General features: G+C 39.4%; 1 protein-coding gene across 2 annotated transcripts; it reads left to right on the top strand.

Annotated features, from left to right (window-relative positions):
- The first annotated feature begins 3,762 nt into the window (after nt 1-3,762).
- Nucleotides 3,763-12,536, top strand: LOC100811678 (uncharacterized). 2 transcript variants are annotated; one of them, XM_006579834.4, is made up of 7 exons: nt 3,763-8,945; nt 9,030-9,280; nt 9,355-9,496; nt 9,794-9,992; nt 10,130-10,471; nt 10,578-11,296; nt 11,528-12,536. In XM_006579834.4, the coding sequence occupies exons 1-7, from the start codon at nt 4,185-4,187 to the stop codon at nt 12,146-12,148; spliced, it is 7,035 nt and encodes a 2,344-aa protein (XP_006579897.1). In that variant the 5' UTR covers nt 3,763-4,184; the 3' UTR covers nt 12,149-12,536. The 2 variants fall into 2 exon arrangements, with proteins under 2 accessions (XP_006579897.1, XP_006579896.1); XM_006579833.4 differs by having other exon boundaries at nt 3,764-8,945; nt 10,572-11,296.
- Nucleotides 12,537-12,761: the final 225 nt, after the last annotated feature.

Raw genomic sequence — 12,761 nt, 5'->3', positions numbered from 1 at the left:
AATTTATTACCAAAAATTTCACAATTTGTAGATAATTGAATAGTGAAATTTCGTGTTTCTGTATCATTTGTTATTATGTCTTCAGACATCGTTCTAGTTTTGGTTATTATATTGCTTTTGAAGCAATTGTGCTGGGGTACAACACTTTGGCATATAGAAGTAAAAGAACAACCAGTATCTACCAAGGCTTGCAAAATTATTTTTGTTTGGTTAAATTTATTTAATTTAGGAAAATTTATTTTAACTAAAATGTGTAGGCTTTTGTTTTTCTCTTTATTACAAATTATAGGGATACAATCTTTGTTTTGTAATGCCATAAGCCCACTAGTATGTTCTTCAGAAAAGTTGGGATTTTTTTCTTTTTCGAAATTTTCGTAAAGAAAATCTACCATTTTTTCTATTTGGTTTAACCTGATCTCTAGAGTGGAGATCTGGTTATTCATAATTTATTTCCAGAATCATTTTCCTTCTTTGAATCAGGAAATTCCATTTTCAGGATAGTTTGTACGCAAGTTTTGCAGAAGTTTTTGTAGCATAAGCTATAGTGAGCTCTTAACGTTTTATGGGGATATCTTTTACAGAAATGACATTCTTTATGATCTGGTCCTATGTGGAACTGTATTTCGTGTTCACAGTCATTTAATTCTGTTTTGAACATTAAACTGTATCCCAAATCATCAAGGATTTCTCCATACTAATTGTATTTATCATCTACTGGGTATATATTTGTATATTCATTTTTTGTGAATTTGTTTAAAATTTTATAATCTTTATTAGGCTCATCTTCTTCAGAGGTATAGTCAGACCAACTAACTATTGAATATATTTCTGAATCTATAGAGATTGTCTCATCTATGGGGATAAGATTCATTCTACAGCTCTTAATCAGTTCTGCTTCTCTTGTGAACAAATTGGTTTTATTTGGACAATCTCTTGAGTAATGTCCTGGTTGATGACAAGCATAACATTCTAATTGCTTTGTGTATGTTTTATTATCTCTAAGTTTCCTAACACGTCTTTCTTTGTTGAGAGTAGGCTTTCTAGAGTTAGAGGCTCTAATTGAATACCGTCTAGTTAGGTTCTTTCTCCTGGAAGGTTGTTTACTTGGAGGTTTATACTGGGGTCTTTTCCTCCTAATTTCCTTATGGTATTGTTGAGGAGTATATATTTGTTTACAAATTTCTGAATCAGCCATTTTTATTTGTTTATTAATGGCTATGTTGGTACACGTTTCTTCCATTACCTTCATTATGTGTTGGATTCTGACAGTTAAATTGTTCATAACTGGGTCAACTTGGTCGTCATTCCAACTGTCTCTAATTTTTTGTCCTAATTTACCCGGGAGTTTTAAAAATAGTTTTTCTCCTAAAGATCTATCTGTAAATCCTCATGTTACAAAATAGCTTATATAGAGTCTTTCTAAGTTGCCCATATAAATTTTTTGTCTGATGGTGTTTCCATCATTTACAAATTGGGCTGTAAAAATTCTTTGTATTAGACTACAAAAATTATGGATATTTGGACCAGGGTCTATTAGATTTGTTTTGATTTGTTCTAGGAAGGTTTGTTTAAAAGATTCCCAGCAAGCTCTAGCTATGTCTCCTAGATATGTTTCGGCTCTTGCTATCATGTCTTGACTATTGGATACAAGGTTTTCATGGTTTACCTTATAGTCTCTTATTACAACAGAAGTCCATTGTTCCATGTAATTTGGAAGTAGTTGTGGGTCAATACTTCCTATATTTAATAAAAGAGATGGCATATTGAATGTTGGTTCTATAGGCATCCTTTTTCCTTTTGATTTTATGTTTTCTAGAGTTAAATCTATAGGAGTAATGACTTTTTCACGAGGGGGGAATGGGAATCCCATATTATAATCTTCTGTAATGTAATCAAATTGGGGGTTGAAGTTTGAGCTAGAAGCATCATTCATGAGTCCCCTGTGAGTTTCAGGAAACGACATTAATGATTCTGTTTCATTAATTTCAGAATTTGTATTAAACATTTGTTTAAAGTTGATTTCATTTTCATAAAATTTATTTAAATCAATTTTTGTCAATAAATCTTAAATATTATCTTCATCGGAATTTTCTTTATCTATTGATGAAAATAATCTTTGTCTGAAAACATATTCATTTTCTTCATCAGTATCATCTGAAGCTGTTTCATTATTTACAAAACTTTGTCCTTGACACTTTTTATCTTCTTCCCATTTTTCAACTGCTTTAAGAAGTTTTTGGGAAAGGTGAGTTTCTTCTAGGAAATAGGTTGCGGTTTGTTTGTGTTCCTCGTAAGGAATGTATGATTCAAAATATGAACAATGCCATAAGTTCATCATGGTCATTCTAGAGGGTTCCATTTTCTCTTGTGGGGGATTTTGTATATCTTCATAATCAGTAAATCTTGCTGAAAGACTGTTTCTTCTATTTATTATTATGGCAGATTTAATCTTAGATAAAAAGATAAGATCTAGTCAAATAATTAGATGATTAAGTTATTATGAATTAGTATAAATAAAGGTTGGAATTAGAGGATGTTCACAAAAGAAAAAAATGAGAGAGAGAGAAATTGAGAAACAAGAGGACACATAGAAAGGGGACATGGCATGATTATAGAGATATGTTGTGGGAACATCTAGAGGCTTAGGGAGATTTACAAGAGGTGAGTAAAATAACCTTTTTTTCTAAACTTTCATGGTAAATTGTTTTGGAAAAACGTCTTCTAAAATTTACTAGTTATAAATTGATAATTGATACATTGATTCTTCCATGAATTGATCCTTGTGTGGTTAAAAAAAATTAAATATCATAATATTATTGTGAGATCTTGTGAGAAATTGATTGAGAGGCTTTCTCATTCATGTTTGTGTCTAATATATACATTACTAATATATGTATATGTTGAATTCGTTATATGTACATAGTTATGAATACATTAGTTAACCACGGATTCTAGGTCCTCATTGGTGTGTATTGTTTTCATATTATAAATACTATTTAATTATATATGTATATATACTTATTTATATACCGGTGTGATATTGTGTAATGTTATTAATTGATAATTATCATATTGTAATACTTGTCAAGGTATGAATGTGAAGATTGTTATTAAGACATGGTGTTTGAGAATTAAATCCATAGATATAAGAGATTACATATTTCTTTATTATTGTAAGAGTTGATTATTATCTTTTGGAAAGAAATGACAATATACATTCTATTCTAGGAATAGGATAAGAGATATTACCATCTGGGATGGAATATTATATTGCTATGAAATTTCTAATGTGATAGTATCATACTCAAAATTTGAGACTCAAACAAAAATGTACAGTCATTGAGTTAATCCTTAAAAAAATGATATCCAACTTGATTTTGTCACTATCTAATGTTGTTGTAATTTCAAAGTAATAGACATATTATGCTTATCGATCAATATTATACTTATTATTATGACAATAATGCTTATTGATCACTAATTTATGTTTGCTTTCCTAATTTTTTAGTGCTTATTGCAATATTATGCTTGTAGTGATTAAAAAAAAGAAGAAAGATAAAGATTAAATTATATTTTTGAGAAAATTCGTCTATGAATATATTAGTTACGTATGTTTTTTCATTAACGATAATAAATAAAATAAATAAATTTATTACATTTTTTTTACTTATTAAAATTTGAATATTTGTCTTTCGGAATCAATTCAAACATTCACAAGGACAAAAAAAAATTATTTATTTCAAAAAAAAAAAATCTTGGTTTGGCTTCCTCGCTGGAGCTCGCTCTCACATTGTTAAGGTTAACTCGAACTTCCTCTTTACGTTTATTTCATTTCTCTCTCTCTCGCCGCTTAGACTAGTAGGGCTTCTCCTATTGGTCGCACTCTTAACCAGCGCCGCGCTCTCCTGCGCCCCCGAAGGTGATCCTCTTATCCCACACTCCTCCCTTTCCCTTTCAAACCCAAATTAAAAACAAAACACAAAAAATTAATAACCATCGCCCCAGATCCCAGTCTTCCGTCTTTCGATCGCAGTTGCACCCAACCCTGTCGTTTAGATCACTGGGTTAGGGTTAGGGTTGGAATTCAACAATCCGTGAATCAGGATCAAAAGTCAGCGGAGGAAAAAATCGCATAAAGTTAGGGTTTTCATGCTTTGGCGATTCACACTTGGTTCGCGATTGCGATGGCGGCCAATTCCGGCACCAAATACGTCTCAGTGAATCTGAACAAGTCCTATGGCCAGCATTCCTCCGCCTTCGGATCCGCCCGGACGCCGCGCCCTGCCGCCGGAGCCGCCGCAGCTCCGTCGTCGTCGCGGCCCCGCAGCTCGCACAAGGCCGGGCCCAAGCTTTCCGTTCCGCCCCCCTTGAACCTTCCTTCGCTGCGGAAAGAGCATGAGCGGTTCGATTCGCTGGGATCGGGAGGTGGGCCCGCCGGCCCGGGTGGTTCCGGAACCGGGGCCAGGCCCAGCTCCTCCGGTTTGGGCTGGACCAAGCCCATCGCAGAGGATGTGTCGCGGCCAGTCGTTAAACCGGCCGCTGCTGCGGCTGCTGTGCCGGTTTCGTCTGCCGTTTTGAGAGGAGAGGATTTTCCATCTCTGCGTGCCACCTTGGCGCCTGGGCCTGGCCCAAATCAGAAGATACAGGAGAATCAGAATTCGATTCAGAATCAGAATCTGAATCAGAAGCAGAAACATTCTCTGGGTGATGAGAATGTGTTTGTGGAGGAGAAGGAGGGTTCTTTGGTTACTGATCAGTTTAGTGTTCCTCGCAGAGTGAATGTGGTTGGTGGTGGTGATGGTGGTCGCGGTTCGCGGGTGGTGCACCCGAAGTATGGGGGTGGTCTTGGGAGGAAGCAGGAGGAGTATTTCCCTGGTCCTCTGCCGCTGGTTCGGTTGAACCCACGGTCGGATTGGGCCGATGATGAGCGTGACACTGGTTACAGTTTGAGCAGGGAGGGCAGGGATCATGGTTTTCGGGGGGAGGCTTTTTGGGATGTTGATATGCCTAGGGTTGGTGGTTTGCCTCATAAGCATGACCAGAGGGGACAATTGAGGGGCAATGAAGTTGGAAAGGTTATGAACAGTGAAGTGGAGGCTTATGATAGAATGGGGCCGGAGGGGAATTCTTGGAGGAGTTCGAATTTGTCCTTTCCCAAGGATGCTGGAAATGAGAGAAATGGTGTTGGTGTTGGTGTGAGGCCGTCGAGTGGGAGTAGGGATGTGGGGAAGGATAGTAACAAGTATGTTCCGTCACCATTTAGAGATGAAGATGCTGGAAAGAGGGATGGTCAGGGTGGGAAACAGCAGCCTTGGAATAATGTGGTAGAACCATATGGTGATCGGAATCATGATCAACTCAACAGGAGTAGAGCTGATTCTGTCCAGAGCTCGGTGTCCAGAACAGCTTTTTTGATGGGTGGTAAGGGGCTGCCTGTTAATGATCCTCTGCTTAATTTTGGTAGAGAGAAGTGGGCCTTGCCAAAGAGTGAAAAAGGTTTCTTGGAGGATCCGTTTATGAAAGATTTTGGAGGTTCTGGTTTTGATGGGAGGGATTTGTTGGGTGGTCTTGTTGGGGTGGTCAAGAAAAAGAAGGATGTGCTGAAGCAAACTGATTTCCATGATCCTGTGAGAGAATCCTTTGAGGCAGAGCTTGAAAGGGTTCAGAGGATGCAAGAACAGGAGCGACAGCGAATCATTGAGGAGCAAGAAAGGGCATTGGAGTTGGCTCGCAGAGAAGAGGAGGAAAGATTAAGGCAGGCTAGAGAACAGGAAGAGAGGCAGAGGAGATTGGAAGAAGAAGCAAGAGAGGCAGCATGGAGAGCTGAGCAAGAGAGGATTGAAGCTTTGCGGAAGGCTGAAGAACAGAGGTTAGCTAGGGAAGAAGAGAAACAGAGGATCGTTTTAGAAGAAGAGAGGAGGAAACAAGCTGCTAAGCAAAAGCTTTTGGAATTGGAGCAAAGGATTGCTAGAAGGCAGGCTGAGGTATCCAAAAGTGGCAGTAATGCTCCAGTTGTTGTGGATGAGAAAATGCCTGCAATATTGAATGAAAAAGAAGCATCAAGGGCTACAGATGTGGGTGACTGGGAGGATAGTGAAAGAATGGTTGACAGGATATTGACTTCAGCATCTTCTGATTCGTCAAGTGTGAATAGGGCATTGGAGATGGGCTCTAGGTCTCACTTCTCTAGAGATTTATCTTCCACCTTTGTGGATCGAGGAAAACCAGTTAATTCATGGAGAAGAGATGGATATGAGAATTGGAACAGCTCAGCATTTTATCCACAAGACCAGGATAATAGTCACAACAGTCCCCGAAGAGATTTATCAATTGGTGGAAAGCCATTTATGAGGAAAGACTATAATGCTGGTGCTGGATTTGTGTCTTCAAGGCCTTATCATAAAGGAGAAATTTCAGAGCCTCATTTAGATGAATATGCTCATGTAAAACCACAGAGGTGGAACCAATCAGCAGATGGAGATCATCTTAGCAGAAATACAGAGATTGATTCTGATTTTCATGAAAATTATTTTGAAAGATTTGGTGATGGTAGAACGCAGGGTCATTCCCGTGGCAATCCATGTCCTCCATTCCCTGAGCGTACTTATCCAAATTCTGAATCAGAGGGACCCTATGCCTTGGGGAGGTCGTCACGGTATTCTGTCAGGCAGCCTCGAGTACTTCCTCCTCCTTCACTAGGTTCTGTTCACAGAACTTACAAAAATGAAAATGAGCACCCTGGCCCTTCTTCTTTCCTAGAAAATGAGATGCATTATAATCAGGCAACCAGGAGTGACTCTACCCTTCCAACTGGTTATGACAATGGGAACCGTGGACAACCTGAAGTAGTGGATGCCCGGCAAGAGACTACAGAGAATGAGGACCATAAAGTGGAAATCACGCCGAGGTGTGATTCTCAGTCTTCACTCTCTGTTTCAAACCCTCCAAGTTCTCCAACACATCTATATGATGAAGATGACTTGGATGACTCTGGAGATTCTCCTACAATATTGACTTCTGAAGGAAGCAAAAATGGCCCCCTCACAGCTCCAGACAATGAATCCATTGCAACACCTGCTGGAAATGAGAACGTAGTTACTCCATGTCCTGTCTCTAGTGGGGATGATGATGAATGGACTACTGAGAATAATGAGCAGTTCCAGGAACAAGAGGAATATGATGAAGATGAAGATTATCAGGAAGAAGATGAAGTGCATGAAGGAGATGATCATGCTCAACTCAACCAAGATTTTGAAGATATGCATTTGCAGGAGAAAGGATTGCCCCACTTGATGGATAACCTTGTATTAGGATTTGATGAGGGTGTACAGGTTGGGATGCCTAATGAAGAGTTTGAAAGGACATTGAAAGATGAAGAAACGACATTTATGGCACCACAGGCTTCAGAAGAATGTGTATCTTATGATAATGCACGTGATAATGGCAAGGCCCTCCAACCTGTTAATGATACCTCTCAAGTGAATCTTAACAGCACTTCCACTGTGTTCCAGGAATCAGAGAAGCCTGCTCAAGATTTGGTCATTCAGCCTAGTAATTCTCTTTCCCCTGTGGTGTCTGAGAGTTTAGTTAATGAGGAAGCATCTAATGGCCTGTTGACCCAACATAGTACAACACCGAGTCCAGTTACTGTTGCCCCTCACTACTCATCTTCTAATGCTCCAAGTCAAGCTGAGGTACCCATTAAGCTTCAATTTGGTCTGTTTTCTGGTCCATCTTTGATACCATCACCCGTACCTGCCATACAGATTGGTTCTATACAGATGCCACTGCATCTGCATCCACAGGTTGGTGCACCCCTCTCACACATGCATCCATCGCAGCCTCCTTTGTTTCAATTTGGCCAGCTAAGATATACATCTCCCATATCACAAGCTATAATGCCTCTGGGTCCTCAATCCATGTCATTTGTTCAGCCTAATATACCATCTAGTTTCTCTTACAGTCATAACCCTGGAGGTCAAATGCCAGTTCAAACTGCTCCAGAAACTTCTGATTCCTTTATGAAAAATGAGATCAGGCATCATTCTGTTGACAGCCAACCAGGTAATTCAAGAAACTTACCACAAAGTTCACTGCCAAGTGAAGATGCAGAAAATATTGCTGGAATAAAGGGTCGATTTGAGGCTGCTCATGATCCTAATAATAGCAGTAGGACTTCTAGTTTCCAATTGGATAAGAAGGGGAATCAAAATGTAGTTGGTAAGAGCAGCAATATTTCATCCAGTGCAAAAGAATCAGAAGTTCAGCCTGTCACTAGAGATGCATCACTTCATCCAGTTTCAAAAGAGAATTTTATGGAGTCAAAAACACAATTTTGTGGCAGGGGAAAGAGATATGCCGTTACTGTAAAAAATTCAAACCCAAGATCATCAGGTCCAGCTACAAGGGTTAATCGCCCAGACTCTGGAGGATTTATGAGGAGGCCTCGCCGGAATATGCAGCGCACTGAGTTTCGAGTTCGGGAAAGTGCTGAAAAGAGGCAGTCTACTAGTTCTGTTTTGACCGATCAGTTTGGGTTGGATAATAGGTCAAATATCAATGGGAGGGGAGCAGGTGTATCTGGAAGGACTGGACATAGGAAGGCTATGGCCAATAAATTGGGAAAACAGACAGTAGAGTCAGCTACAGAAAATTCACAAGGAATGGATTCTGGAAGCAGAGGTGAAAAAGTTGATGGAAAAGAATCAGCAAAGACTCAGGGCTTCTCACATTCTGGACAGAGTAATCTCAAAAGGAATTTGTGTTCTGAGGAAGATGTTGATGCTCCATTGCAAAGTGGAATTATACGTGTGTTTGAGCAACCTGGAATTGAAGTTCCTAGTGATGAAGATGACTTTATAGAAGTAAGGTCAAAGAGGCAAATGTTAAATGATCGTCGAGAACAGAGAGAGAAAGAAATCAAGGCCAAGTCTCGGGTTGCAAAGGTTATAATTTTTGTCTGTACATATAACCTTATATCATAATTGTATGTATTGCATATTTCTTAACTGTTTTTTATTTAATGCTAGGCGCAACGGAGACCCCGTTCCGGTTCGCAAAGTGTTGTGGCAGTGGCCAATTCTACCAAAGGATCCATAACTGCAGTTGAAGTGGCAAACAGTATCCATGCCGATTTTGTTGCTGCTGATGTGCGGGGAATGACTAAGATGGATGCCTCATCTGGATTTAATTCAAGTTTACTGTCCCAAGCATTACCTCCGATAGGCACACCTCCTTTGAAAATTGATGCCCAGCCCGATTTAAGATCACAGATGAGCAGGTAGTTTCTGTCTTGTAAGATTTCTTGGTGGCTATCACTGTACAAAAAAATAATGTATTTTTTTCCTATTACAGGTCACATAAGACAAGTCTCCCAGCAGTTTCTGGTGGTGAAAAGGACCCTGGGTCTGGTGTGATATTTGAAAGCAAGAACAAGGTTCTAGATAATGTTCAGGCATCTCTGGGCTCTTGGGGTAATGCGCAAATTAGTCAACAGGTTTGAATTTTCCTCCCTCACTCTGTAACAGAACAATGGCAATCTATGCATAGCATAGTTCCGCTGATGAGTTAACCCATAATCAAATTTTGCCTATCTAATTATTTTGGAGGAACTGAAATGTTTTCTTAGGAGCAACTTAGTATTTCTGATTTTTTTTAGAGGGGGGATGTTTGGGGAATGGGAATCAAATTGGTGTAATTTAAAGATGAGTAGTTTGAATTCAGGCATATGCATGAATATTTTTATTTGTACAACCCCTTTGTTGAGAGAATCTAAAGCAAAATTTTATGGCAGGTAATGGCACTTACACAGACACAACTTGATGAGGCTATGAAGCCTCAACAGTTTGATTCACAGGTTTCTGTTGGCAATATGACTGGTGCTGTTAATGAACCCAGTTTGCCAACATCATCCATTTTGACAAAGGAGAAAATCTTTTCATCTGCTTCCAGCCCAATTAATTCCTTGCTTGCTGGAGAGAAAATTCAGTTTGGTTAGCAAATAAACTTTGCATTGGGATTTGTTTAGTTATTCATTTGTTTAGTGATAGGAAATTTTCTTGCAGTTTGAGGTAATATTTCTGTATTTTCAGTTGCCTTACTGATGGAGGATATTGCACTTTGTATTCAGGGGCAGTAACATCTCCAACTGTTCTTCCATCCAACAGCCGTGTTGTGTCTCATGGCATTGGTCCACCTCGATCATCTAGATCAGACATGCAAATGTCCCACAATCTTACTGGATCTGACAATGACTGCAGCCTTTTCTTTGATAAAGAGAAACATGGTAATGAAACTCATGGTCACTTAGAAGATTGTGATGCGGAAGCCGAAGCCGAAGCAGCTGCTTCAGCTGTTGCTGTTGCTGCCATTAGTAGTGACGAGATTGTTGGAAATGGATTGGGTACTTGTTCTGTCCCTGCTTCAGATGGTAAAAGTTTTGTAGCTGCAGATATTGATAGGGTAGTAGCAGGTGAATCTTCTTCCTCTTTGTTACACATAGTTTTTCTTTCTTGACATCACCAATTTGTATTCTGGAACTTTGTATTTATCTATATTAGTTACTTGAGCAGGAGTAGGTTGTGAGCAGCAATTAGCTAATCAATCTAGATCCGAGGAGCCTCTTAGCGTATCTCTTCCAGCAGACTTATCTGTTGAGACTCTGCCAATTTCCTTGTGGCCTCCCTTACCAAGTACACAAAATTCTTCGGGTCAAATGATTTCACATTTTCCTTCTGTCCCTCCTCATTTTCCTTCAGGCCCTCCTTCTCATTTTCCTTTCTATGAAATGAATCCTATGATGGGTGGTCCTGTCTTTGCTTATGGACCTCATGATGAGTCTGCATCTACAACACAGTCACAGCCTCAAAAAAGTACTACATCTGCATCAAGGCCAATTGGGAGCTGGCAACAGTGCCATTCTGGTGTGGAATCTTTTTATGGACCTCCGACAGGGTTCACTGGGCCTTTTATTGCTCCTCCTGGAGGCATTCCAGGAGTCCAGGGGCCACCACACATGGTTGTTTATAACCATTTTGCTCCTGTTGGGCAATTTGGTCAAGTTGGCTTGAGTTTCATGGGAACCACTTATATCCCCTCTGGAAAGCAGCCTGATTGGAAACACATTCCTACATCTTCTGCTGCGGGGGCTGGTGAGGGGGATATAAACAGTATGAATATGGCATCTTCACAGAGGAATCCTGCTAACATTCCTTCTCCAATTCAACATCTTGCTCCTGGTTCACCACTTATGCCAATGGCTTCTCCTGTGGCAATGTTTGATGTTTCTCCTTTCCAGGTAAAGTTTTGATATGTCTTGTGGTTGATTTCTGCAATAATCATACAAAATCTTCAATGCTTATTGTTCAATGTCTGTAGTCAGTATAGTTGTTGTTTGGGATTTGTCAATATTATAATTTAGCTTTGTACCAAAAAGACAGTAAAAGTCATCGATCTTTGCTTTTGTAGTAGTTTATCTAATGTGGTAGATTTTTTTCTGTAATTAACATTTGTGTAAAATTTTTGCCAGCCCTCTACTGAGATGTCGGTACAAGCTCGATGGTCACATGTTCCTAATTCACAACTTCCTCTGTCAATGCCATTGCAGCAACAAGAAGGGATACAGACTTCTCAGTTCAGCCATGTCCCTTCTGTTGATCAGCCATTAAATGCCAAAAGGTTTACCGGTTCTCGAGCTTCAACATCTTCTGAGGGCGATAGGAATTTTCCTAGAGCCACTGATGTGAATGTCAACCAATTGCCCGATGAACTTGGGTTAGGGGACACTTCAAACTCAACTCCTACCAAGACTTCAGCACAGAGTGTTGTCAACAAGACTCCATCTGTGATCCCCATTACAGATACTTTGAAGGTTGATGTTCTGAATGGCAATAGCCATAGTAGTAATAACCAGAATGCAAGTTCTTCTTTCAAGAATCAGCCCTCACAATTTGACCATTCCTCAGGGCATGGTAATTATCAGAGGGGTGGTATTTCTCAGAGGAATAATTCTGGGGGTGAATGGTCCCATCGTAGAGGGTACCAAGGTAGAAATCAATCTCTGGGTTCAGACAAAAACTTTTCCTCAACAAAGGTAAAGCAAATATATGTGGCTAAACAGACCATTAGTGGGGCATCAACAGTATCATGAGGAGCAAGAAATATCAGCTGGATTTGAAAAAAAAAAAAACTCAGGAAGGCTTTATTATTAATTTTTGGTCTGGCAGAAATAAAAGTTTTGATTAAGCTTCTTCTACTTGGGAGGTTGATTTTTAGATTGATTTTTGCTGGCTACAACAAATTCCGTAGCAGGTTCTGGTAGGGATATAGGAGACTGGTATTTAGCATGGTAATGTGGCTTTGATGGACACTGTCCTTTTGCAATGGTGTATCTATCAACCAAGCTTGGTCGGTATTTGTTTTCTTTTGATGGTAGAAAAAAAAAAAGAACCATGCAGATTATTTATTGGGCGTGTGTATCGAAATCATTTGTTGTCTATTCTTTCCATTAATAAATGGGAAGTATCAGTTTTGATTAATGTTAGTTTTCATGTCTTACTTTAATACTTGGTATTCTAGTGTTATGAACTCGTTTATATTTGAGTTCCTAGACCATTAGAAGTTGATCACGGTTTGAGATTGGGTTTTAATTTTTTAAAATTTTAAAAGACTGAATGGGAGCATCAGATAATTCTGCAAGTTCATGTAAGTAAAAGATTAAAAGGGGCCAGATAGCCTCTATGTAGTGGCTAGTTGTCAATGTT

The sequence above is a fragment of the Glycine max genome, chromosome 5 (assembly GCF_000004515.6).
Source record: "Glycine max cultivar Williams 82 chromosome 5, Glycine_max_v4.0, whole genome shotgun sequence".
Lineage (NCBI taxonomy): Eukaryota > Viridiplantae > Streptophyta > Magnoliopsida > Fabales > Fabaceae > Glycine > Glycine max.
This window is presented reverse-complemented; position numbering and strand designations above follow the sequence as displayed.

Excerpts from the sequence above, each read along its gene's own strand:
- LOC100811678 (XM_006579833.4), top strand. The coding sequence starts at position 4,185 with ATGGCGGCCAATTCCGGCACCAAATACGTCTCAGTGAATCTGAACAAG. Across the intron at positions 8,946-9,029 it reads CCAAGTCTCGGGTTGCAAAG|GCGCAACGGAGACCCCGTTC; the intron begins GTTATAATTTTT and ends ATTTAATGCTAG. Across the intron at positions 9,281-9,354 it reads TTAAGATCACAGATGAGCAG|GTCACATAAGACAAGTCTCC; the intron begins GTAGTTTCTGTC and ends TTCCTATTACAG.